This window comes from Trichomycterus rosablanca, chromosome 26, assembly GCF_030014385.1.
Source record: "Trichomycterus rosablanca isolate fTriRos1 chromosome 26, fTriRos1.hap1, whole genome shotgun sequence".
Lineage (NCBI taxonomy): Eukaryota > Metazoa > Chordata > Actinopteri > Siluriformes > Trichomycteridae > Trichomycterus > Trichomycterus rosablanca.
In genome coordinates this window covers 16,847,785-16,874,899 of record NC_086013.1, presented here as the reverse complement: position 1 = coordinate 16,874,899, position 27,115 = coordinate 16,847,785, and the positions used below count along the sequence as shown (strand labels likewise).

Below are 27,115 nucleotides of genomic sequence, written 5' to 3'. Positions count from 1 at the left end.
CCGAGTGCTAAAACACTAAAACATGTCTGTGTGGACGGCGGCGCGACACTCCGGTGTTCAGAAACAGTTAAAAATGATCACAGGTTTGCAGGCTTCCTGCTCCTCGTGCTTGTTAGTCTCACCGGGACTTCCTGCAGGGCTGAAAAACACCTCGCAGCAGGTATCCGGGTCATCCTCCCAGAAGTACTGACCCGACGAGGAAAGGGAAGGAGAAGTCGCGATCAGGAGAGGATCAGGATGTGCGCCTCAGACATCTGATGATGGAAATCAGTGCAGTGTGGTGACAACATCAGTGTTTTTTAACTGATAAACATTATTTAGAAGAGAGTGGGGCTTGTAAATACAGCAGTAAGAGTGTTTATTAGATTTAATCAGGGTTGTATGACAGAGCTGTCTGTGGGTCTGTGGGGGTGTCTTAACATTAGTCTTTTAATTTTGCTTGTTGGTTTTGATATGGACGCAATTGTAATTGTGATTAAATATAAGAATAAACTAACGGGCGCTCAGGTGGCACAAGGTTAAACACGCTAGATCTGAGATCTCAAGCTCTGGAGGTCGAATCTCAGCTCTGCTATCCGCCGGACGGGCACCTACACAGACACACGATTGGCTGTGTGTCTGTATGGAGCAGGACAACGTCTGAAACAGGGTTCCTTGTCTGTGGACCGGTCGAGGCGCCCGTTACAGCTGTAATACATTAAATAGACAAAAGTATTGGGACAACCATTCTATTTACTAAATACATGTTTACACTTCAGATACAACCATGCAATTCAGTTATATAAAGGAAAAAAGGGAAGAACCTTGACCTCAGCCCCACTCAACAGCTCTGAAATGAACTGGAACATCAACATCAGCGCCTAGCCGTACAAATGCGTTCACCCTTTGACTAAATGGGCACAAATTTCCATATTTCAAAGTCTTGTAAGAAGACTTTTTTGAAGAGCTGCTGTTATAGCTGAAAAAATAACATAGAGGTCATTCTATTTTAATACCAGTACCAACAAGCTCAAGGTCAAGTGTCCAAATACTTTCGGGTATATAGTGTTTTTTTCCGATAAGTTCCACTGTCTAAATATCATTAACCCTGGCTCAATAAGAAAATCCAAACAGCAAGAACAAAAACAAAGCCTGGCAATGCCACTAAGGAGTCGTTTGGGAGCTGAATCAGTTGATTTGACTCACTGAATAGACCCGAAATGCTCATTAATTCTGGCGTTGCTACTGTTGCTAGCAAAGGCTTTTCATAAATAAAAGGAACTATTATTATCCAACTGTGACCCTACACCATGAGTTTTTTTTTTATAGCGGTCGTGTGCATCCACACGTCGTGGTCTCCAAAGATGCTGGTCCCCAGGGCCCTTACAGGAACACGATCACCAATTATAGGCTCCGGCACCACGTCCAGGACCACGGCAGCATGTCTGAACTCAATAGCACCTGAACACGTGAACACGTCTCTTCAGCTCGCGGCCTTCAGAGGCTCCGCCGAGGGTCGTGAGGAAACGGCGGCACTTCAGCTTTTGCGTTAGCAATGGAAAGCGCGTCCTCACACGACAGCAGCTCGTTTCCTGCTATTGAACCCCGCAGGTTTGACTGCGCACTGAGGGACGTCTACGTGCAGACTGACTCGCTTCAGTCACACTGGGTTGTTTATCCACCTACCTACAACATGAGCACCTACAGGAAATGCCTGAGAGGTTTGCTTCATCGCATCAGTGTTTCAGATCAATAGCGATGGAGAAGACACAGCCAGTCTGCATTCGCTCCTTATTATTCCCAGTATTTTAAATGATTATCATTATTTCACAATTCTATTATAGATTAGTATCAAAAAACATCATTGACCCCCCTACACACCCCAATAAAATCCAAACCAAAACCCTTTACTTTTGCATTTAAATCCTGCTTAAAGACCTACATCTACGTCAACATACACATGCTGTACATCTAAGTAGAATTATTTATAGGTCACAGAAAGGAGAAAGGAAATGAGCACTCCTTTGTGGCCTATTTTTTCTCCTCTGTCTCAATCAGGAAGCGAGTCTGCGGCGCCTTTCAACGCTGTCCGCCATTAGCAGTGGTCAAGAGGCTACCAGACAGGCGTGAGGGTCCGTGTGCAGTGTGTGATCCTCAGTGATGTGATGCAAAGAGCCACATCAGAGGCGCCACTAGGAATTTTATACCTTCTATAAATGTCGGCCTTGTTGCTTCACCACAGCCTGTCACAGCAAGATTTTTGCAACCCTGCTGTTTATTCTGACCCTGACTTTCATCTCGAGGAACTCAATACAGCAGCTATAAATATAAATATCAGGAAATATAACTATACACCGATCAGCCATAACATTAAAACCACCTCCTTGTTTCTACACTCACTGTCCATTTTATCATATAGAAGCACTTTGTAGTTCTACAATTACTGACTGTAGTCCAGCTGTTTCTCTGCGTGCTTTGTTACCCCCTTTCATGCTGTTCTTTAATGGTCAGGACCACCACAGAGCAGGTATTATTTAGGTGGTGGATCATTCTCAGCACTGCAGTGACACTGACATGGTGGTGGTGTGTTAGTGTGTGTTGTGCTGGTATGAGTGGATCAGACACAGCAGTGCTGCTGGAGTTTTTAAATACCGTGTCCACTCACTGTCCACTCTGTTAGACACTCCTACCTAGTCGGTCCACCTTGTAGATGTAAAGTCAGAGACGATCGCTCATCTATTGCTGCTGTTTGAGTTGGTCATCTTCTAGACCTTCATCAGTGGTCACAGGACGCTGCCCACGGGGCGCTGTTGGCTGGATATTTTTGGTTGGTGGACTATTCTCAGTCCTGTGTAACCAGTAACTACCGTTTCTGTCATGAATGTAATCAAAGTGTAAAACATGATGTTAAACCACATACATACAAACTGTCTGACGCCACCAGTCACTTGAACTCCTTCAAGGCTACAGTTCTTGTGCTACTAAACTTCCCTTCCCCTCAGTGTCGTCTTTTTTGAAAACATACATAGGTAAATAGAGTCAGTTATAACTAATAATAATTAGGAAACAAGCCAAAAGCTCGAGTAAATGTAAATAAGGGTGTAAGAACATGTTTTGTGCACCCTAATTAAATACGGTTTTGATTCATAATGAACGCTGTTACTCATTTGCTCCCTCTAGTGGTTCTGCTCTGTATCACCACACGTTTAGTTCAGATGAAGTGGGCGTGGCTTTCCTCACACCGGCGGCTCGTGAGCTTCAACTCTTCTGACTGAAGCTCAAACTCTCAGATTTTCCTCAGAGCGGCTTCAGTTCGTAATAAAGGTGAGTTTAATGAGTTTAATTCAGCTGTTTCTGGATTAAATCAAGCTTAACTAACCCGTAACAAATATACAGGTTTTATATTATCCTGTTCGCTTTTCATAAACACAACTTTATTCACATTTTGGGCTGTTTTCTCTGGGTTGGTAAATAACGTTTTTTTAACGGTCGTTTTTAACGGCTGTCGGTCGCCATGGTTACGAGGGTCTGCATACTAACGTACTAGATAGTATGTTAAAATAGTACTCTACTTTTATAGTGTTGGATGATATACTGCTCTATCATACTATTTAGAAAAGTAGTACGCATTAGTTATGTTGTTTAGTGTTTGGGTACAATATAAATTTATTTGTAAATATTAAATGTGTTAATTCATATTCAGCATTACAATTTAAAATTCTCGCATCTGTAAACATGTTTACTATTTTTTATTATAGTTTTCTATTTATTTTTATAGTTGTACAGTTATCAGTGTTTCGTTATTTATTTTAAACTGTATTAAAAGTGTTCGCTGTTACAATAAAAGATAAATTAACATAAATGAAAGTAGTAATTATATTTTCAACATTATTTTATATATTATTCGATTATATATTATATATTATTCGATATTATATGCCTAATAGTGTGACATTCAGTTGTATATGATTTTATAAAACTATTTAGTAAGGTACTATGTTCTTTATTTTTTAAAGCACTTTATCTCTCTTGTTTTAATGTCATTTAATTGTAACTAAATGTTTGCAAAAAGCCATTCTGAGGTTCTAGATCTCAGAAATGTTTAAATGCTTTTATTTTTTTCCTCATGTAAAGCACTTTAAACAAACTTACCTTGCCTACTATTGTATGCAAATATATGATAGTTTATTACTGTTAGCATTTACATTAGTGGCATTCAGTAGATACCTTTATTCAAAGTGACATACAGTTGTGACTGAAGCAATTGAGAGTTAGGGGCCTTAATCAGGGGCCAAACTGTGGCCACTAGTCCAGTACCTTAAGCACTGATCTACCACTGTCTAAATCTGCTTCATGATCTGTTAGTTACACAGTTATATCAGAATTAGTATGAACAGTTATTAGGATAACATGCAGTGATGTGCTATTTTACAGTACTATTCACTAATGTAGTAAAGTACCCTAGTACATATTTGTAAACCACTAATGAATAATTGTATGTTGTTTATTTGTAAGCACAACTTCATATAGATTTATTTTTCTTTCTAATGTTTAGGCTTCAACATCATTTTGAATGTGTGTTTGTAAGAGTAGAGTAGTAATCAGGGATAGAATATTATACAGGTCATAATCTGTATAAATGTAACATGAGATTTAAAATACACATTTTATTAAGCTATTAAATAACAAAAAATAGCACAATTAAGAAAAAATATAGTAATAATATTCAAATATTCAAAACTATATTCAAAAATGTATTCCCACTAACCGCTTCATCCTCGTCAGGACTTCAGGTTCTAGCAGGAATACATCCAGGGCCCCAGACACTACAGTACAGAACATTTACTTACTTATTCACAAATCACATCACCAGAAAAGTTGGGACATTGTGTAAGATGTAATAAACATAGTCTGTGATTTGTTAATTCTCTTAAATCTTTATTTAACTGACCATAATAGAAGAAAAAGATTTCCAGTGTTTTCACTGATCTGATCATTGTATTTTATAAACACATTTAGAATTTAATGCCTGCAACACTCCAAAAAAGCTGTGAAAAAGAAAGTAATGGTTTTACAGTTTGTATTCAACAAGTGACAGATAGAAAGATTCACAAATACGTTGAGTTGTGAGTAGAGTTGTAGTCAAGACCACAAACAACCAAGACTGAGTCTAAAGGGGGTTAAGACTAAATCGAGATCAGGTCGACGAGATCAAGATTATTTTTTATATATGATTTCTGTCAAAAAATGCTAATCATCATCTTTAGAACTTTATCAAATATAGAAACCACAGCAGGACATGTTCAACCCAGTGATGAATGTTGTTCCACATTTAGGTACATGAATTATCTGTTTATTAAATTAACCAAATCAATTCCAACTTCATTCCACTGGATAAATCAAACATCACAACTGTTCAACAACAGTTGTGCTGTTCACTGTCTGACTGTGTGTGTGTGTGTGTGGGGGGGGGGGGGGGGGTATAAAAGTATGTTACCTGTAGTATAACATGTGGTGACACACTATTATATCTAAATAAACTATACTATATAAGTATACTTATATGCTTGGTCATTTGAACCTCGTCAGACTTTCGTAGCATGTTGTGATTCACTGGACCGTTGCCTGAGGAATCTAAACTGGAAAACAGAGGCATCTTCCATGGTCACTGGTTAAAATGAGCCCCTCGGGATTTGCCCCCCTAACGCCGCCTCCTTTTCTGTCCTGCCAGGAAGCGTCAAGGCCGGACGGGTGTGATTAGCGCCTGAAATACAGCCACACTTTTACACACGCACATTGCTGTCCTGCTACTGAGCTGGAACCTGTGCTGTCCTCAGGTGAAGGCTACAAGGCAGGAAACTATACGCTTCAGACCCGAGCACACGCTTCAGAACACGCTTCAGAGCCACACACTCCGAGTGGATACAGCAGAGATGGAGAACTTCGCCTGGTTTTTGGCTTTGTTGTTGGTCCTCGGCATTTCTGCAGACTCAGGTAAAAGTTTCATAATTTCATTCCGAGAAGCAGAATTCACACAGTAAACAACTTTTGCTGATGCAGCATAACGGTTTGCACTGGGAAATTATATTATAATAATAATAATAAAACCTAACCTTGGGTTGTAATAAACAAACCCGTGTTAAATCAAATTTGACATTTCTTGGGAGAGGGTGGGAAACCAGATACCTACAGGAAACGTACTCAGACACAGGGTAACCTTGAGGTTTATTTACCATCCAGCATCTAGTGTTTCTACAGCCATATTTTTATTAAGCTGTATAAAAGTTTTGGTTTTACAACTGCAAGTATTTAACAAGAAAGAAAAGCAACAAACAGAAAACGATTCACAAATCGAGTTGAAGAGCTGTAGTCAAGACCAGCATTGTTAAATCATCAAGTCCAAGGCCACAGACAGGACAGAGTCTAAGGGAGGATAAGTCTAGTGGTTTAACTTAGAGTACCAGTCATAGTATAACTTTAGAGTCACATAATTACTTATTTCTTTTATATAATGACACACGACATTCCATACGCTGGTCTTCTCATACCTGCTGTTCATTTCCTATTCATATATTTTCTATATTGCAAATGTCTACAGGTATGAATGTGTGTGTGTGTGAAAGTCAAATTCCTTGTATGTGTGAGCAAACTTGGTCAATAAAGCCCAATTCTGATTATAATCTGCATCACAGTTGATGAGCCTGAGTAAAACTGCTTCTAATTTGCATTTTTCTTGAATTATACACTTTTAAACATTTTTATTTCACACTTTCATTAAATACACATCATCTAATCAGCAGATTTTTTAGCATTTGGTGCTACTGTAGAGCAAGAAAACACTTGTGAAAGTGACCGTGTTAATGCCTGCCTACAAATACTCAAGAGTCTGATCCCTCCTTCTATTGCAGCACATGGTCATGACTTTCAGCAGGAGGATTTGATCTGCTCATCAGCAGCTTGTTTAAATAATTCCGAAATTCATTACTGTAGCAAAATAGAAGCATTTTCACTAGTGAGCCCAGAAATTTGACCCCCAGTGCACAAAATGTTTTCAAATTTAAAGACGCACCAGTGCAGAACACTTTTCTGATGGTGTAGGATATAAACCATTTTTCATTTTCTTGAATAATAGTCCGGACCTCGGACGGTCTGGTTTCATCAGGAAAAACTGAGTGCAAGGCAGGAATTACCTGGACAGGGTGTCAATTTATAGCGAGGCTCAGATGTAGTCATGTCTGCCAAGTCATGCCGGTAGTACGGCTACGATTCGAACAAATCTCAGCAGTGGTGAGCTAGTGTAACAGACCGCTTTGCTCTTGCACTGTCTCTGCTGCTTGCACCACACTCATGCTGGCCAAGGAGAGCCACAGACTTGCATGCATGCTGGCTGCTTCTCTTCACCTGCCAGCGGTGGATTCTTATTACATATGCTGCATTTTTCAAACTAACTTAGATCTTATTGCTAAAGTCAAATCTGTCTCCTGCAACAAACCAAACACTGTTGTTATATATTAAAGTATGCTGTATATTCTTTTCCTCACTTTACATTTACTTAGTACTGCATCTTGGCCAACGGCACTTCCTTCACTTTATAGGTCCAGAAATGTACCTTGCATTTATTGTAGGTTCTTTCTTTTTAAGGGGTAAAATAATAATAACACATTTCCAGCAGTTTTCTAAATGTAGATCAGTGTACACAGTGCTCCAGTTGCCCTTTAGCATTGAATTTATAGGACCAATGTAATCATATCATGACCAATAAATGTTTTTTGCCTTGGCAAAATATTTTTGATTACATGCACCAGGGTCTTTGTTCCTCATCCTGTTTACACATCAAGTTGTACACAGTCACACAATTTGTAAACCACTGGATCATTTGTGTTTTAGTGCAAATGTAACTAAGGTCAGACAACAATCTGGACTGTAACAAACATGCACAGTGCAAACTGGATTTTGTGCAGATCTTGTAGGTCAATTTAACATTATGCAAAGGGCAAAAATTCATTTTTTTAAAGCATTTACACATGAACTTTACTCTGTCATGAGGGCTTCTTGGCTAACCGTATTCATTTTCACTATAGACCACCTTTATTTAATTAAAAAAAACTTGGCCCACATACTACAGTCTGTTTGAATATTCTGCTGCACTTCAGTGACACTGTCATTTGTCCTTAAAAGCAGCCTTCTGAAAATTAAATTGACATTTCCTGAAGAGTTGCTTGTCTTTTTGATGTAGGAAGTGTCAGCTCTAGTGTTGGTTAGAATATCAGTGTGTAATAAGCTCTTGTATAATCGAATGAAAGCTCATGAATTCTTTCTGGCACTAATTCAGTCTCTCTCCCAATTCTGCTGCCTAATTCCCTCTGCTCTGAACATTTTCGCACCCTCGGTTACTCATTACCACAGCATTTAACAGTCTATTATGAAAGTATTAGAGTTTATCTTGCTTCTTTAGTTTTTCTGTACTGCACATTTTTTGGTCCCACTTGAGCCTGATGAGCCTCATGATTGGATAATCAGTGAATTAACTAATCTGGGTCCGGGGATTTGTTTAAGCAAACCAATTTATTTTGTGCAAAATGCTTAATCACATATTAGCTTCAGATCTGAATGACTGATTGAAACAATTTGTACATTTAAAGCATGTGATTGATGTACAGGGGTTGGACAAAATAACTGAAACACCTGGTTTTAGACCACAATAATTTATTAGTATGGTGTAGGGCCTCCTTTTGCGGCCAATACAGCGTCAATTCGTCTTGGAAATGACATATACAAGTCCTGCACAGTGGTCAGAGGGATTTTAAGCCATTCTTCTTGCAGGATAGTGGCCAGGTCACTACGTGATGCTGGTGGAGGAAAACGTTTCCTGACTCGCTTCTCCAAAACACCCCAAAGTGGCTCAATAATATTTAGATCTGGTGACTGTGCAGGCCATGGGAGATGTTCAACTTCACTTTCATGTTCATCAAACCAATCTTTCACCAGTCTTGCTGTGTGTATTGGTGCATTGTCATCCTGATACACGGCACCGCCATTGGATGCACATGGTCCTCCAGAATGGTTCGGTAGTCCTTGGCAGTGACGCGCCCATCTAGCACAAGTATCGGGCCAAGGGAATGCCATGATATGGCAGCCCAAACCATCACTGATCCACCCCCATGCTTCACTCTGGGCATGCAACAGTCTGGGTGGTACGCTTCTTTGGGGCTTCTCCACACCGTAACTCTCCCGGATGTGGGGAAAACAGTAAAGGTGGACTCATCAGAGAACAATACATGTTTCACATTGTCCACAGCCCAAGATTTGCGCTCCTTGCACCATTGAAACCGACGTTTGGCATCGGCACGAGTGACCGAAGGTTTGGCTATAGCAGCCCGGCCGTGTATATCGACCCTGTGGAGCTCCCGACGGACAGTTCTGGTGGAAACAGGAGAGTTGAGGTGCACATTTAATTCTGCCGTGATTTGGGCAGCCGTGGTTTTATGTTTTTTGGATACAATCCGGGTTAGCACCCGAACATCCCTTTCAGACAGCTTCCTCTTGCGTCCACAGTTAATCCTGTTGGATGTGGTTTGTCCTTCTTGGTGGTATGCTGACATTACCCTGGATACCGTGGCTCTTGATACATCACAAAGACTTGCTGTCTTGGTCACAGATGCGCCAGCAAGACGTGCACCAACAATTTGTCCTCTTTTGAACTCTGGTATGTCACCCATAATGTTGTGTGCATTGCAATATTTTGAGCAAAACTGTGCTCTTACCCTGCTAATTGAACCTTCACACTCTGCTCTTACTGGTGCAATGTGCAATTAATGAAGATTGGCCACCAGACTGGTCCAATTTAGCCATGAAACCTCCCACACTAAAATGACAGGTGTTTCAGTTATTTTGTCCAACCCCTGTATATAAGCTATATGTCTGGACACCAGTATGTAAGCTTGTTGGGTATTCCAACATCCTACATCTTCCTCTTATGGGATGACCACAACGTTTCGTAGTGTATCTGTGAGTTTGTACCCATTTAGTCAAAAGAGCATTAATGAGATCAGGCACTGACGCTGGAACAAGAATCCTTGGCTTGTGATTAATGATAAATCTCAAAAGGTGATGAATGGGGTTGAGTTTAGATCTCTGTGTAGGTCACTGAAGTTTCTCTGCACCAAATTTCTCTGCCCCTCACGTCGTGCACAGGGGCATAATTATGCAGGGAAAGGTAAAGGCCTTTATCAAACTGCTGCCACAACGTTGGAAGCAGATATTATTCAGAATAATTGTATACACTTGATAGTGTAACAGGGGCTAGTGAGGATGTGCTCAATTCACCAGCAAACTTATCCTGGACCCAAGAGAAGGCACAAAACAGAACCAGAAAAGCACACAAACACAGAGAACATATATAATATTTAAAGGCAGACCTCCTACAGTCCCATTTTTATCTGGAAATTGCACTTAACAATTCCTCATTTCCCTCCCAAATCCACTCGACTGGCCATTCTTTTCTCCCTTCTGGCCATTTGAGGACTTTAAATCTTTTTATTTTTATTTTTTTAAATAAGTTATAAGGCTGCTTAGTTTAGGTCATGTTCTAAAAGTCATGTTTGTGTACGTAGGCCTGCTCCCAGGTTCGACTGACATGCTCCAAAACCCATGAGCAGCAGTCCAGCTGTGGTGTGCTTTGCATCACCACTATATTTTTAAAAGACGCACACTTTACTGGAACCTAGTGTGTCTTATGTTAGTCTTCACTGTGTTCAAAAGTACGAGTACATTTAGCTGAAGGCCAGGTGTAATGACAAAGTTGGATTAGCTGTTTAATTAACGGAATGAATTGACAGCTTTGCGCCCTAAACACTGAGCCACCACCGTTCTAATAATCACCAACGATTTTGGAAAATCCAGAAGCAGATTTAAAAGCCAGTACAAAAATAGTCACATCATTGATGAATAATGTTCATAGCTGAGGATTTGAGGTATGCTTAATGACTTTTGTGTGCGAATGTTTGACACGAAGGCCACACAAATATACGGTAAGGAAATTCAGTTCAATATGAGGAAACGGTTGTTGTTATTAATACCTCTGCTGGCAGAAAGAACTCTCCATTCTTTCAACAGTGGGTGTGCATCACGGTGGGTTTAGGTTGGATTCTTGATCATGAGCCAGATTGGGACGTTGTTGCGCTGTTGCCTGCCTGGGAAAGAACTTGTTATGTTATGTGAAAACGAGTTAACTCATTCTCTATAAAAAGCTAAGATTTTTTTCCTCTATTTATTTGCACAACGTTAATTGCAAATGCCACATGATCTAAAAATAATTGAGTAAACAAACAGTAATTGTGCACCAAAATGTGTAGATTTTTTTTCTTTGCTGATGATGCGACTGCACCAATATTAGAGAGAGAGAGAGAGAGAGAGAGAGAGAGAGAGCTTGTGTGCATGAGAATGAGTTAGAATCATACAGACACCAAATCAGCAGCGGAGCCACAGGGGGCGAAATCCTGAGGAAGAAAGGAGTGATGAGGGCGCCATTACCATTACGTAATGAGTATAAAGACTGTACCCAGCGGCCCAGCGGCGTCTACAATCTACACTAACCCAGCCAAGAAAGAACGACGGAGAGAGAGACGGAAAAAACAGGCTGCCGGTCGAACAGAGGGAGAGAGAGAGACGACCAGATGACGGATGCCTTGACAGATCTTTGAAGAAAAAAAAAAAAAAGACAGACATTGTGGGAGAGACAAATTCCCTCTGTTAAACGTGGAGTGGTCAGGACAAATATGTACTTCCTGTCTCTGAGGGGAGACTGGACATGACTCAATGTCTGTGACTCTATGACCTTTATGCACCCAGCTAATATTTCTGCCCCCAAAATGCCCTAAGCCTAAAATGTCCTCATGATTAAAACTCAGTGCCTTCAACCTGAACGCCCTGGATGACCCTGGCCTGGATGCCGTTTGTGCTTCTGTGCCCTGCGCTTCACTAGATAAAGTGGCAACACTGACTCTACCTAATTCTTTTGTCTCTGTGCCCAGTCGTGCCACTTTCTGGCCAAAATGTATTTGCTTAACCCCTTACCATGCCCAATCCTCTATCAACTCCCTTCCCTAAAAGTCCCTGTCCTAAATGCCCAAATAATTATGACTTGGTCTGTTAGAATGTTAGAAGAGTTTTTTTTACTAATAGAAATCAGAATCAGAAGCTATTTTTAGCAAGCATCTGGCTGTGTACTTCTTTGTGCCCAAGTGGCCTCGGCTGACAGGGTGGCGGGGAGACCCAGTGACGCGACCGCCTGTCGCTCCCGCAGTCCGATTTTTATCTGGAAATTGCAATTAACAATTCCTCATTTCCCTCCCGTCTCCACTCGACCGGCCATTCTTTGTTCCTCTCTGTTTCTGGCTGTTTGAGCACTTCAGCTGATTCTGTTTATAGATTTTTTATCCCACTTCCTGCGTGTGACGCATGCGTCTGTTTTTTTTTTTTTTTCAGTCTGAAAACTCAGTGTGGGCTGGAATTGTTAGGTGTTACATGCAGGCATCTGATTAGAGAACGCAACGTTCCGAGAATGAAAAAGCCAGAGTAAATCACACCACTTTGTTCGCATGGTGCTCAGTGGAATTTTCCACTCGAGTCCAATTTCCCCTGATGTAACATGCTAACAAGATGCTCGTTTTAAGTGGGAGGCAGATGAAAGGAGCGCTGGCAAGAACACACTTAACTCAGAAGCGCCGACTTATTTTAATCAGTTGTACTTGACTCTTTAGCATGACTACGATTATTACGTTTGCTAACAGAGATGTTTTACCTGCTGTAATGAAATGTCATTTTCCTAAAGCTTCCTAAAGCTCTTTATTCCATGGCCACCGAAAGTGATTGTTCTGAATGATGGGTGTTACCTAATTTCTAATTCTTCTTAAATCTTTGTTGTAGGGAAGTTGTAGCCTAGCGGTTAAGGTACTGGACTAGGGGGTTCAAGCCCCACCACTGCCAGGTTTCTGCTATTGGGCCCTCGAGCAAGGCCCTTAACCCTCAATTGCTTAGACTGTTTACTGTCACAGTACTGTAAGTCGCTGTGGATAAAGACATCTGCTAAGTGTCAGTAATGTGAAAAGAATCAACTGTTTTCATGAATTTCTTAAACAACAGTTTGTTCTGTTTGTTCTGTTCTTTTTTGGACACTGATGTTGTTCAAGAAAGTCGATGTTCCCGTTCATTCCAAAGCTGTTTAGTGAGGCACACAGAGACACAGCAATGCTGGAACAGGAAAGGACCTTCCCTAAACTCCTGCTGCGCTATTGGAAGCCTATAATTTCCTTTATATTGCTTATATATTTCCTGTTAGCAATTGCTGTTGCTGAAACACATGTTGCTGTCCCAATACTTTTGTCCATATAGTGAACCTAACCTAATCTCAGCCCCCCCCCAGATCCTGGAGAGCTGAACGGCTCATTAGAGGCAGGCCGAGATAAATCAGTGAGACGCTGTTAGCACCAGAGTGGCGGCCGCCTGGACCGATAAGGATCGGCGTACAGTGTATCGCCTCACTTCCAGAACCTCCGCGGTCCTCTCTCACTAACAGTAGATACCGATCTAAAGGACGACGGTCACAGCTGGCTATTTTTAATAATGGAAGACAAGTGACGTTCCAGTTCTTCCTAAAGAACCAGGTTGCTCCTTTGCATTGCGGTTGTGGTTTTGTTTTTTGTCCTGTGCTTTTGCTTCATGATTTGTTTTGGTTGTTGGTAGGGGTGAGCTGCTGTTTTTGTTTGATTACTCTTTCCTCCTGTTTTTGATAGCTAGGAGGGCTTATGAGTGTGTTTTCGTTTAATTCTTAGTTTAGCTGAATTTTCTTTGTAGTTAGTTGGAGGTTTTGTTTATTGTTTTGGTCTGTGCTCACCCTGACGCGTAAATATATTGACGTATTAAAAGAGCTGTAGATAGTTGTCTTCTGTATACACTGTTAGTACTGTTGTAAATACATACTTAAACCTTACTGCACTCTAAACATTGGACACTATGCCCTTTATTTTATTTAAAGGAGAGTAGAGGCCATAACAGGTTATAAATGACGTTAAAGTTGATCTTACATTCAGCAGACAGATCATTGAAGTGACCTTACTTGCTGATATTACGTTATATGTTTGTATGTGCACATAGACCAACCACAGACCGGCCATTTACGGTCTTCAGACCAACGTTCACAGTTTTAGCATGACGTCCGTACTCACGTTCGCCTCATTTTGTGGTTTGTGAGAAGCTATCTCAGATGTACCCAGGTCAAACCAAGCATTTTTCAAAAGTGCCACGAATCGTCACGCCATTTGCAGCTAAAATAATGACACCCCATAAATCTTCCTTTAGGTCAGCATCATCAGCGTCGGCCGCCGGAGGAGCGGACCCGCGCCGCGTCCCGATTCCATGCAAAACATATGCTGATGTGAAGCTACATCAAACTTGAATGATTGGGAGCGCCCAGCGTTTCCATCTGCTCGGCGGAACAGGCTAACAGCCTCGGCTAAACCAATCCTTCCTCCACAAGCCGTGGCACTAATTAATGCAGCGGAGACGGATGAGCTCTCGGCGCGGCATGGCGTCACCGCCTCATCTTCATCCGCTAACTCATTCGTAAATACTCGGCGTTCTGTTCACGCTGTTCCTCTCGCTTATCTGTCACCGCTTTAAAAAGCGCGGCGTATGTCCCGGAGACGTTTAGAAACACACACGAGGGAGAAAAGCTGTCGGGACGCACGTTTTCATGATTGTTAAACACAATTATTCACACTGTGAAATTAAAACAGATGCAGGGGAAACAAGGGAAAAATTTACACTAACTTTTAAATATTGAGACTTTGTCTGTCTGAGCAGCACTAACAATACAAAACTGTAATGAAGAAGATGTTTACATTATATACACCATCTCATCCAGCATTTTAACCATTTAACCATCTAGGTAGATTCTTATGTGACAGAGCGATCTAATGTGCTAACCCGTTACCACAGGGATCCCCCTCAGACACTCATGTCTGTATGCACACACCCGACCGACTGATAGCACTGCTGGGGATTCGAACCCTCCATCCCAGCAGTAGTAAGTCAGCGTAATTTACCGCTGCTCCACCCGAGCGCATGGATTAATGATTCATAAGCTACAATTTCATAAGTGTGACGGACTTTATGATGCATTTATGATGCAGTGCAGGCCTCAACACAGCAACATGAGAGATAAGAACCACAAAAACATCTGCACAGTGAGCGCGTACGCGTGTGCGCGCGCGCTTCGGTCCATCAAATTCAGATTTGATGACATGCCCGGCGGCCTGCTGTGGGCCGCTTTAACTCTTACGTCATGTTCAAGTCACACTGACCGACTGATGGTTTTATTTTGTACAAATGCTATAAACTACCAGGCTGAGTGGTGTGTGTGTGTGTGTGTGTGTGTGTGTGTGTGTGTGTGGATAATGGAATGTCAAGAGAGCCACACACTGACCAAAAATTGGTGGCTTCCCACAGTTTTAGCTCCACTCCACGGTCAAATCTATGTGAACCCCTTCTTATACCCACACTCAATTATTAAAGGAGTATAAAGTCTATTATTCGCTCTCGGCTGTGTGAGTGAGGAGCACAAAGTGAGGTCCATAAAGACGTGGTTTGATGAGTCTGATGAGGTTTGGAGGAACTCCAGCGGTCTGCAGCGTCAATCGTGACCCAGGCCTCATTGTCTGATCTTACAAATGCTCTCTCTCTCCTAGACACTCCAAAATCTTGAGGAAAGGCTTTTCAAAAAACTGAGGTCTGTTATAGTCACGAACAGCTTTATGTCCAAAATATGGACATTCGTATCACCAAAGCGTAGTTACATACTAATAAAAAGAAAATATACAATATATTAGAAAAGTTACAGATATACATATAAAAAATAGTGCAAGTAGTGACAACAATGTAATAATAAAAATAATAAAAAATATTTACAGTGACAGTAATAATACAAAAAGTAAACAGTAACGTGGATTTAACATGGAATGCCCAACAAGCTGATTATCAGGTGTCCAGATACTTCTGGCATCATGGATCCAGTCGTTCTGATTATTTGATCGAGGTGGGTCAGTAGTCGTTCCTGCTACAGGGGTAAAAGGTGACGGGACAGTGCAGGTCTCTGTGCGCCTCTGATAAGAGTTTGTTTTTCTTCCTGTGGATGGTTAGGCCGGGGTCGGCAGCCGCGGAAGCGCCGGGACAATAGGTGTGTAGAACAGAGGCGGCCCCCCCCCTGCCGCCGCCCTCCTCGCTCCCTTTCTGACCCCCCCCCTCCATGCTCCTTTAGCCTGTACATGAACACTTTGATCAGCTTTTCCACCAACTCACCCTTCCAGACGTGTTCAGGCTCGGTTGCACCAGGTTTCTGTTAGCTGGATCACACAGTCGCACTCTTCTGAGAAGTGAACTTTTAATCATGTAGTGTTGCTACTATTTACTAATCCTGCGATGGATCACCATCCTGTCCGGGGTGTTACTGCATTCCTGGGAACCCGGACCCACTGCAAACCTGACCAGGATAAAATTTTATCATTTCTTTGGTTACATTCATGGCAGGACAGGTAGTTACTGCTTACACAAGATTCATCAGTTCAAGTTCAAGGTCAAACACACAGTCATGGACAATTTTGTATCTCTAGTTCACCTCACTTGCACGTCTTTGGACTGTGGGAGGAAACCGGAGCACCCGTAGGAACCCCACACAGACACGGGGAGAACTCCACACAGAAAGGACCCAGGACCTTCTTGCTGTGAGGCGACAGTGCTACCCACCCAGCCACCGTGGTTGCTCACAGTGATAGCTCAGTGGTTAGGGTACTGGACTAGTAATCAGAAGGTTGCCGGTTCAAGCCCCACCACCACCAATTTGCCACTGTTGGGCCCCTGAGCAAGGCCCTTAACCCATTAACCCACTCATTTGCTCAAAATCGTGTTCAGTCATAACTGTACGTCGCTTTGGATAAAAATGCCAAAAATGTAAATGAATTAAATTGGATACCAGTAATCGATGGTAATGATTAATTGGTTAACTGTTAACCAACCTAGAATCACGCTTTCAATTTAAAAAGGTCATTTAAATTTATTACCAACATCGGACGCTTAATTTGAACTCATAGCAAAGCGCCGCCGGTCTTTTTGATTGCATTTGTATTATTTAATCTATAAACTTGCTTATTAGTATTTTATTTTTTAACAGAAATTATGTGGATATTTTGAATTATGCTTCAGTATAAAGTAGAACTCATCTCATTATCTAATAATAACTACACTGATGTTGTCAGGAAACGCTTTAATATACTGACTGCATCTCAATTAATTATGATTAGTTTGTTTATTTAGCGCTTGTAATGAACTGCTTGCTACCAGCTGCCATTTAAAATCTGTTTACGTTCATATAAACGTTGCGTCTCTAATACCAGTCCAGCATTCCACACCAGCATTGGCGTGATTATCAGCAGTCAGTTTCGGATCTGTCCGTTCTTTTAATAAACTTAAGTTACTTGCTTCATCAGTCATAAAGCAGCAGATTAATTTTCCTCGTTGCATTTTAATATGAAGAATGATCTCTGTCTCTTTGGCTCGACGCTTTCTAACTAATGGTGCTCATCATAAATAAACCAGGACATTAGACGCAGTACTTGTGTACACACACTATGCAGATTGGTTTATGCACTCCACACATAATTAGGCGTAGGTGTTAGTATGCATCAGTGGTAACAACTGAGGAGATTCATCACCAGAACGAAAGGTCGGATGCTTTCGAAAATCAGTACAGTACAATACAAAGTGTGTGTGTGTGTGTGTGTGTCAGCAGTTTTTTTGTGAACTGTGCTCAACATATTTTTAATAATAATTTAATAATAAAATAGGTTTAGAGGAACGCTTCACATTAGTGTGACAGTTTTATCAGCATTATTCACTAATAGGAAACAATAGCCGAGCAACTCGCGAGGAGCGGCCCGCTGTCGCCCAAATTCTGATGAGACTCAATAAAGGAAACTACAGTTTCCAGGATGTAGCTGTTCACTGCCAGCTCAGGACGAGTTCTTTGAGGTTCACTTACGCTCCCTTTTCTTCCTTTTCTTCTGCCGTGCAGACAATAATCACTCCAAACCCTTTAAACCTTGTTAAGCAAAGAAATCGCTTCTAGGTTTAAAGTTCATGCATCTCTGTTTTGACAACGAACGCAAGGAGGGAATAAAACCTGAGCAGGAAGCCAATCCATCATTCACAGGCTTGTTTTTGAGGGGTGGAAAACAACTGGTGTGTGCAGAGGAAACCCACACAGAGGCAATGATGCTCCACCAGACAAGATCAAATATTTATACTTATTACATTTACAGATTTTACAATGAATTATAATCACTTCTTGTTTTGTACACTTCTTGAATTATAATCGAAGGCAACGCCTAGACGCCAAGTCATATCAAGATAGAAACATAAGCATTGATTCAAAGCTTCAAGTGGAAATTCCCTGTCTATGCTTCAGAGCTCTGGTATATTTAGCTGTTTGACTAGGATACAAAGAGAGACTAGAACGATGCGAAGAATCAAACATACCGGTACCGGTCTGTGTGTCATTTATTACCGGGCCGCGCAGAAAGAATAAATAATTAGAGATCACTACAAACACGGCTTCCATTTCCAACACACTTCGGGTGTTATTGTCTCCTATCACCCCTAGGTGGGAGAGTCTCATTGCAGCAAAATACTCAGGGTTCCCACTGATTTTCCATCATTTGTGAGTAGTATTGTTATTCTATTTTAATTCCCCCCACTGGTCCGTGAAATTATATCTTATATGAAACCGGTCTGTGGTGCAAAATCGTTTGTGGATCGCTGATCTAGGCAATGGAGAAATTATTACAAAACACAGCGGGGCACTGTGGAACATTTTACCACCCTGTACCCCTGGGGTGTGTTTTTGTTTGTGTGTGTTTGTAGCATGTGTAACTGTTAAGAATTTAGCAATCCTTTCACGACTCACTCGCCAGCGAACAGGAGTCCCTCACGAATATGCGTTTTGGTTCAAACCAAGGTCTCTGAGTTGAACAGGGAAATGAGCCACGAACACGCACATTCACACACAGCAAACCCCTCATAGTGTGTATAATATATGGCGACAGCTATCTTTTTATCTGTCCACTGACACTGAAAAATGAAAAGCGCCTCCACGAGTCCCCGCTGGATTCCAGAGCGAATGGAAACGGTCTCAGCCTCAGAACGACTTTGCATGGGAACGAATTATTCAAGCCGCTGATAAAGCAGATAGAGCGATGCTAGCAGGGCTTCTAGCTCATTAAGCACAGAAACGTTTAGCGTGAGCGTTTAGTGACATCGGTATTTCCGGGTCAGGTTCATCGGACGTCGATTTTAATGACTGATAGACGTGACAGAGTGATTTTTGGGAAATCCCACAGCAGTGGGACAGTGAGACAAATCTGATGGAGTCACGGACCGTCGACTGTGAGGTTTAATCTCGGGTTTTGAGAGCTATTAAGCAGCTATAAAACTCATGCTGATTTTATTGAGAGACGTGTGTAAACAGACCACATGCAGAGTGTGTAGATGTATCATGATAAAAACCCGTGCCATCAGAAGATCAGAAGTCTCCTAAACATAGCATTTCCTGTCCTCCTCAGAAACTCACATGCTTCCCGTTTCTGCTCGTTTTTTTTCTTTTAAAAGCTGAGGAGAGTGAACGCTTGGCAAAAAATACTTTTTTACTACATGGACGATTGTGATAATGTTGATCTGTGATCCAGTTTATGTGATCGATGCTTTTTAAAGAATAGTTTTGTGTGGAATGACTGAACTCCTCACAGACAGTAACTTTAGATTAAGTTCAAACCCAGGTCCCCAGGACTCTGGTGCTGTACAACCTCCCACTACACCAGCTGTGAAACGTTTTGGTTTAAAATCATTATTATGAAGTGACTTTGTGGTTTGTTTGGTCTGATACTTTAAAATTCACCTAAAAGTTGGAGATACTTGGAGATAATTGGCTGTTTTGATTGCTTCTAGTGAATAAATGTGCAGGTACAGTCCAAATGTCCAAGTGCTCACGTCCTTATCTAGTCAGCACAGCTGCTCATTCTGGTCCACTTAACTGATTTGGCAGTTTTTACATCACTTAACCCTTCTTATTTTATCCAGGCTTGGGTTCGGCTCACTGACAAGTTCATCTCCTAATAGTTAGACTGTTCAGCCCCCCTTAGACACAGCCAATCGTGTATGTGTAGATGCCTGACTGGCTGATAGCAACAATGTGATTCAAACCCTGGATCTCAGCAATAGTGGGCTGGTGTATTTTACAGCTGCGCCACCTGACCACCCACTTCAGTTTATTGTTTAGGAGTATATTTTTGTAAACGTAGCCAAATTAACAGTCAGTGATGCTTTTAATAATTTGGTTTCTTTTAATTCATTAATCAAGAATGTCAAATGTATATTAGTTTATTTTTTATCTTTGGCGAGGTTCTCTTCATCATGAAGAAGAAAATCTGGACTGTTTATAGCTATAATAAATAAAAATGCTGATGGAGCCACATGGTCTGGTTCAGGTCCTTAAACAATGATGCTGGTGTAGGCTGGTGCCACGGGCAACACACAACCAGCCAATCACACCCTCGATCTTTTGTTTCGACAGGAACCCAGCCTGCTGCTGATTGGCTAGGAAGTGACACCTGACCTGTCACTTCCTGAGGAAGGAATGCTTTTACTTTTGGAAAAAATTCATTCACAGAGGCACCAAATAAAGAGACAGATAAATCACTGGGATGTCTCTGTGAAACAATGTGAGACTCACACATGCCAACATAAAACGTGAATTAATTAAAGATCAGGGTTGGGGTTTTAATATATCAGGAGACCTTGTGTCTCTCTGACCGGGTGCCTGATGACCTGCTTATCTTGAGGAGCTTTTCATCATCTTACACGGCACATCCTGAACCTTGTGTGTTCGGTTCAGGTCAAAATGAGCTATTTAAAAATAATGCTGAAAATGTAATTCTCCTGTTCTACGCTTTGCTCATTTTCTCTAATGAACACAAAGAATGAAAGGAACCAAAATATATTAAATGTTATTTTATATATTTTCCCTTCATCTTTTAGAAGGATCATAAGGATCACTGAGCGCAGGTCAATTTTTCATAATATTATTGCATTGCTAAGAACTGATTTATCACAAAGCTTGATGGGACTCACATAAAATGTCCAAAAGTACCTGACCTGGAGCTTGTCATGACTTATTTAGGCAATCCCATGGGCAGTAATATGGCTCATGGAGTCCACCACCCACACCCCATCCATGTAGCTCCTTCTTTTCATTAAAAGAAGCCTTTCTACCAGATTTCACAACATGTCCCTGTCTGTGGGCTTGCCACTGATTTTGGACAAGAGGATCTGGCTCAGAGTTGACGTTCCAGTTCATCTCAAAGGTGTTTAGTAGGATTAAAGGCAGCGCTTTATGCAGGCCGCTGGAGTTCCTCCACACCTAACTAATCAACCCATGTCTTTACGGACCTCACTGTGTGTAAAGGCACAAATTTATGCTGGAACTGGAAGGGACCTTTCTCATACTGTTGCCACAAATGTGGAAGTTTGTGATTTATTTTATATAACAGAAGAGTGTCATGTTAAATGGGCATCCATTGTGGTAAACAGCACGTTTAATTGCTAAAACAGGATCCAAATATTTGATCTCCACAGATTCCTCTTCATTCTGTGAACTTAAGGATATTTATGGAAGCAAAGATGAAGTGGTCACTGTAGATGAAATGACCGATGGGTGCTGGACCAGCTTCCTCACAGCGGACAAGAAAGAGGTGCACATCATCAACCTGCTTTTTACACCCAGAGTAAGTCTTTCTCTTGTTTACTTATTTTCATTTACTTTCACTCCAGCATCTGTTTGAGTTCCTGGGATTTAAACTCATGACTTTTTGGTTCACTGACTGCTAGCTAGGCTACCAATAAAATGAAGACCTCATCTTAAAACTGCTGCGTTAGAGGTTTTGTGCAGTATAGGACTTAATACTAGAGGAAAGAGTCTTCAATCTCACGCTGAGTAAACTGAGGCCCCCGGGGTGTGTAAAAAGCACCACAGTGAGTCGAAATACCGCAACGCATAGACACAGGATGTTCTCCGTATCTGTACAGTAAGCCTACAGTAATACGGTCCACATCCAAATCCAGAACCATCCGTACTGTACCCACTATGCTGTTTTCTGAAGGGTACTTGTGAAAATAGGAGTTCACTGAAGGTGCGGCTGAGATGGTATAATTCACCCGATGCTGAGATAAATACTCCACAGTAACTGTAAATACTAACATCAGCAACAAGAGGATGATTTTTAGTTTGACCAGTTAACCTTATTATCCTCGTAAGTCCACTTGTTCACTGGTCACGAGGTAACCAAATTAAGCACGGGTACTTAGATACAGTACGGGTCACATGGCAACGTAAAGAACCACTAAATGTTGGCCAACAGATTAAAAGGTACCGTATCATAGGGTAGCATGCCGGGGAAAAGGAACATGATGTTCAAGGAGGAAACTAGACTGCTTATTACACTTCATAATATGGTGCATAACATAGTTGTAACCTACTTAATAGGTTAGGGTCGCGGGGGGTGCTGGAGCTTATCCCAGCTTTTCAATGGGCGCAAGGCACACAGTAACACCCCGGACGGGGTGCCAGTCAATCGAAGGGCAGACACACACACACACACACACACACATTCACCTATAGGGCAATTCAGTCTCCAGTGAACCTGACTGCATGTTTTTGGACTGTGGGAGGAAACCGGAGCACCCGGAGGAAACCCACGCAGACACGGGGAGAACATGCAAACTCCACACAGAAAGGACCCGGACCTCCCCGCCCTGGGGATCGAACCCAGGCCCTTCTTGCTGTGAGGCGACAGTGCTACCCACCATGCCATTATTAATTATTTAACTTAATTATTTTGGTTTGGTTTGTAGGGACCATTCGGTAGTGCTTTCAAGTGTGTAATCATGGCACGATGTTTATTAGGAGAGCTTCATAAACTTTCATAAACATAAAGTGTATGTCAGAAGCACTGGTCGTAACAGGCTGGCACCGTTATACTCAGAATATCTAAAAAAAACTCACAAACACACACTAAGAGTTAAAAACAAAGGAAATAAACACAAGAACCAGAAAATGAAGCAGAAAGAGATACAGGCTCAGAAATGCATCTACAATTACACAAGACTGAGCCCTGAAGTAAAGAAACAACAGGTCTGTTAGCACAAACTAATCAGAAATACAACACACAACAGGCGAGGACAATGAACAGAGGAACTCATTTGGAAATAAAGAAGGGGGGGGGGGGGGGTTTAAAAGCAAAGCAAAAGAGACATGCACACGTGTAGCTTGCAGTGCTGAGTGTCAGAGACTAAAACCATCACAGTGTCTCTGTACTTCAGAAGATAGTATCATGTACATAAATACTGATACCAGACCTCCAGATCCTGTCCTGTATTGAGTGTAAATATGAGGAGCATTACACACTAACAGTCTCCTACACGATGAGATGAGATAAAATCATTTAATTCAGGCTTATCTTTGTACCAGGCCAGCCACCACTCCAGCAGACTTTCGGCTCGCCTTTGCACCCCAAATTTGATTCATAAGAGCTGACAAAACAGGACAATGCACCATAGAAAAAGCCGAGGAATATTTATTGGTCAATTTGTTGGAAATTGTGGGAATGTTGAAAATATAATGTGAGATATTACTAATCCTCCTCCGAGGATGCAGCCTGTTGGCATTCACCACTTTATCAAACACTGAACTATAAATCAGAATCCACAGCAGAGATTTTTTTTTAAAAGGGGGGAACCTCATTCCAAATCCCCGAAACCTTTCATCACGGCACACCGCGGAGTCCCAAACCTAATACCCGCCGTCCGAGTTTCTAAACAAACTCCAATCCCAGCCTTTGCTTATACTTCGGCGTTCCTGAGGGGCAGACTTTGTTTTCTCAACGCATGATGGAGTTAGATTGATGCCAGATGACCAGCAGCGTTGCGTCTCCCACGGGGAACCAGGGGAAAGTGGTCAGGACATCTCATCTCGAGAAAAAAAACCTCCCCAACACATGCCAGACGGAGTAGCGAGTGAGAAACGGCTCCCCGAGGTGATTCTGGTTAGGATGGGTGGGTGGGAAAGCAACGGTTCGTCTCTACAGGGAGCGAATGTGCGGCTCCCCAACGTGGGAATGATGAACCGGGTCAGCAACAGTGGAGTCTTTGTGCACACTGCCATGCTTACTGATAATAAAAACAAGATGAGGGAGTCTGAGCCTCCCACCAAAAACTCGATTCCATCAATTTAAGAGAAAACAAAAGCTTTGTTCAGTAAATATGAGCTATTCCTGTTTTTTTTTCTTTTGATTAAATCGGCATCAACAAGGACCAGAAGCCGATCTGAAATCATACACATGCATTAGCCAGCCATTAGAGAACAGTAATAACAGGCCTGAATTATAGATTATACCACCTCATATATGTCAGAGGTGTTTATTCTTAATATCAGATTAAACAAACCAGTGACCAGGATGGTTAAAATTATACTATTAATTCGGATGCCCTTCCTGATGTGACCCTCTTCACTAACAGTGCACTGACAAGTGATGAACCACCTGATGACAACATACCAACATTTAAAACATAACAGTGTGTTAAAGGAAAGCATTCATGGCTATGGGCTCTTATGGTGGGTGCAGGGTGGTGGGTGAGATGTTAGACGTAACCGTGCATTATTTGTGTATCCATTAATGACGTTGTGTATTGCTGTTCCAAGCCGTGAGCATTATTAAATAAGCAAATGTGAAGCCAATCATGGATGTATCTTTAGTGTTGCTAAGCTACTTTTTATTATAATATTTTCATGTTTTACCACCATTTCATCCTGGTCAGGGTCGTAGAGGGTCCGGCCGTCCCAAAATCACTGGGAGTAGTGCAGTAACACACCCCGGGCAGGATCAGGGCCGTAGAGGGTCTGACCTTCCTTGAATCATTGGGCGTAGTGCAGTAACACACCCCGGACAGGATCAGGGCCGTAGAGGGTCCGGCCGTCCCAAAATCACTGGGTGTAGTGCAGTAACACACCCCGGGCAGGATCAGGGCCGTAGAGGGTCCGGCTGTCCCAAAATCACTGGGAGTAGTGCAGTAACACACCCCGGACAGGATCAGGGTCGAAGAGAATCCGGCCTTTCCAGAATCACTGGGTGTAGTACAGTAACACACCCCGGGCAGGATCAGGGCCGTAGAGGGTCCGGCCGTCCCAGAATCACTGGGTGCAGTGCAGTAACACACCCCGGAAAGGACTCAAATCCATCGCTGATCATGTCTGATGTCTGTATGTAGGTGTTTGATGGATTGATAGCACCGCTTGGGATTCAGCGTGGGCTAGTGTATTTTACCGCTACACCACCTAAGCGCCTGCTAAGCTACTTTGAGAGCTGAATTTCTTTTTATAAAGATTAATTCAGCCGGAAAGAAAAAAAAGGAAAAAGAAAACTGAACATTTCATTACGAAAGTATCTGAGACATTGCACTGTCTCTAGTGAGAGGTACAAGTCCCACATTTTCTACTTAAAAATCACAAAGAAGTGCCTGCACCTTATTAAAAAGCATACACACTAGAGAACTGGCTTTCCTAGTGATGTTTTTAGAAAGCAGATTAAGCTTCATTATTAAGCATTTTCATTGTACAACTGTATCATCTGTATCACGTCACTGTAAAAAAATAAGTATAAACGTTTTTTGGAAAGCATAGCCCTCATGGGTCCCATATCAAGATGGGTCATGTGTGCACTCAGAATAAAGGACACAACTCTAGCACAGAGGAGATAAAGTGTATAACAGTCTGAGGGTGGTGAGGGTAGTAAACCCCGAACCTTCAGCTCTGTTCTAACAGCTGATCAGATTTCGAAAGCAAAAGCTGAAAGAATTTGTTTAGAGCAGCTCTAAGGAAATGACTGCATTGTTTAGAGTAAAAAAGAACAAGTAAGAGAGATAGCAAGGGAGTCACGCAAGGGTACCATGGTGGGTAAGCACCGCTGGCATTACTGCCATGTTTACCTATTATAAACACAGGAACCGCTGAGGAAAACCTATTATTTCAGTTTAAGGGTTATGCAATATTTAAGGCATCTCGGTTCTAACCACACAACCTGATTGGTTGAAAACATTTGAACCTGCTGTAATATCTGAAAGCAGCACAGTTTTTAAAATATATAACCTATTCATCATGCAGTGTCTGCTTTTCCACCGACGCAGATCCGGCTCCGTTCCGGTTCACGAACTTGATTTTGAACCGGTTCTGCGTGTTTCCACCGAAGAAAAAAGGTTCCAGACAGCGAACTAGCGTTCTAATCTGGCACCAGTCTACACGCTCCGCCATCATGTTACGACTCTTTACTTTCATTGTGTAACGCCCACCGTTGATGACGCACGCTTGGATCCCAAAAACTGGTGGAAATGCGGCTCGGTTCTCTACAAAACACCAAGGTTCGAAGAAACCTGAACAGAACCGGTTCAAGAAACAGGGTTCTTTTGGTGGAAAAGCGCCAACAGTGTGCCATTATTAGGGAAAAATCCTGAAACGTTGGCAACCTGACAAGCACTGATCAGCTATCGATCTCTTCTTTTTATTAACCAGCAGTGGAGCTGTATATTGACCTGTAACACTCACGGAGAACCATGGTGTGCTCCATGTATTCCTCCACTGCTCATATCAGTGCCGTGACCAGACAGCAGACGTCGCTGTTGCAGCACTAAATGCTTAAATATAAATTATGTGAGGATAGACTATCAGCGAGGATAGTTTTGATTTGTAGATGACAGTTTGTGTGGATAAAAGTTGTAAACTATTATTTTTAAAAAATTATGTTTCGTATTTTAATTCAAACCACCAGATTTGCAATCCCATTACACACTGTCCACATTTATAAGTAATAGTTTGCATGGATTGTACTTTAGTTTGTTGCACAGCAACAAGCCACTTATTTATAGAACAGCCTGGCCTTATTAAATACAGGTATTTTAAACATGTTTGGAGTTTTGTGGCTTTTTA

At 41.8% G+C, this 27,115-nt stretch overlaps 1 protein-coding gene across 2 annotated transcripts in view; it reads left to right on the top strand.

The window, feature by feature from the left end:
• The first annotated feature begins 3,256 nt into the window (after positions 1–3,256).
• The window catches only part of eng (endoglin), a 51,010-nt gene continuing 27,151 nt past the window's right edge, over positions 3,257–27,115 (top strand). For both annotated transcript variants that reach the window (XR_010007652.1, XM_062988898.1), the window contains exons 1-3: positions 3,257–3,303; positions 5,711–5,973; positions 21,718–21,866. Coding sequence is in view for 1 of the 2 variants with exons in the window: in XM_062988898.1 (XP_062844968.1) it covers positions 5,913–5,973; positions 21,718–21,866 (210 nt within the window). In the remaining variant the exon portion in view is untranslated. The remainder of the gene's footprint in view (positions 3,304–5,710; positions 5,974–21,717; positions 21,867–27,115) is intronic.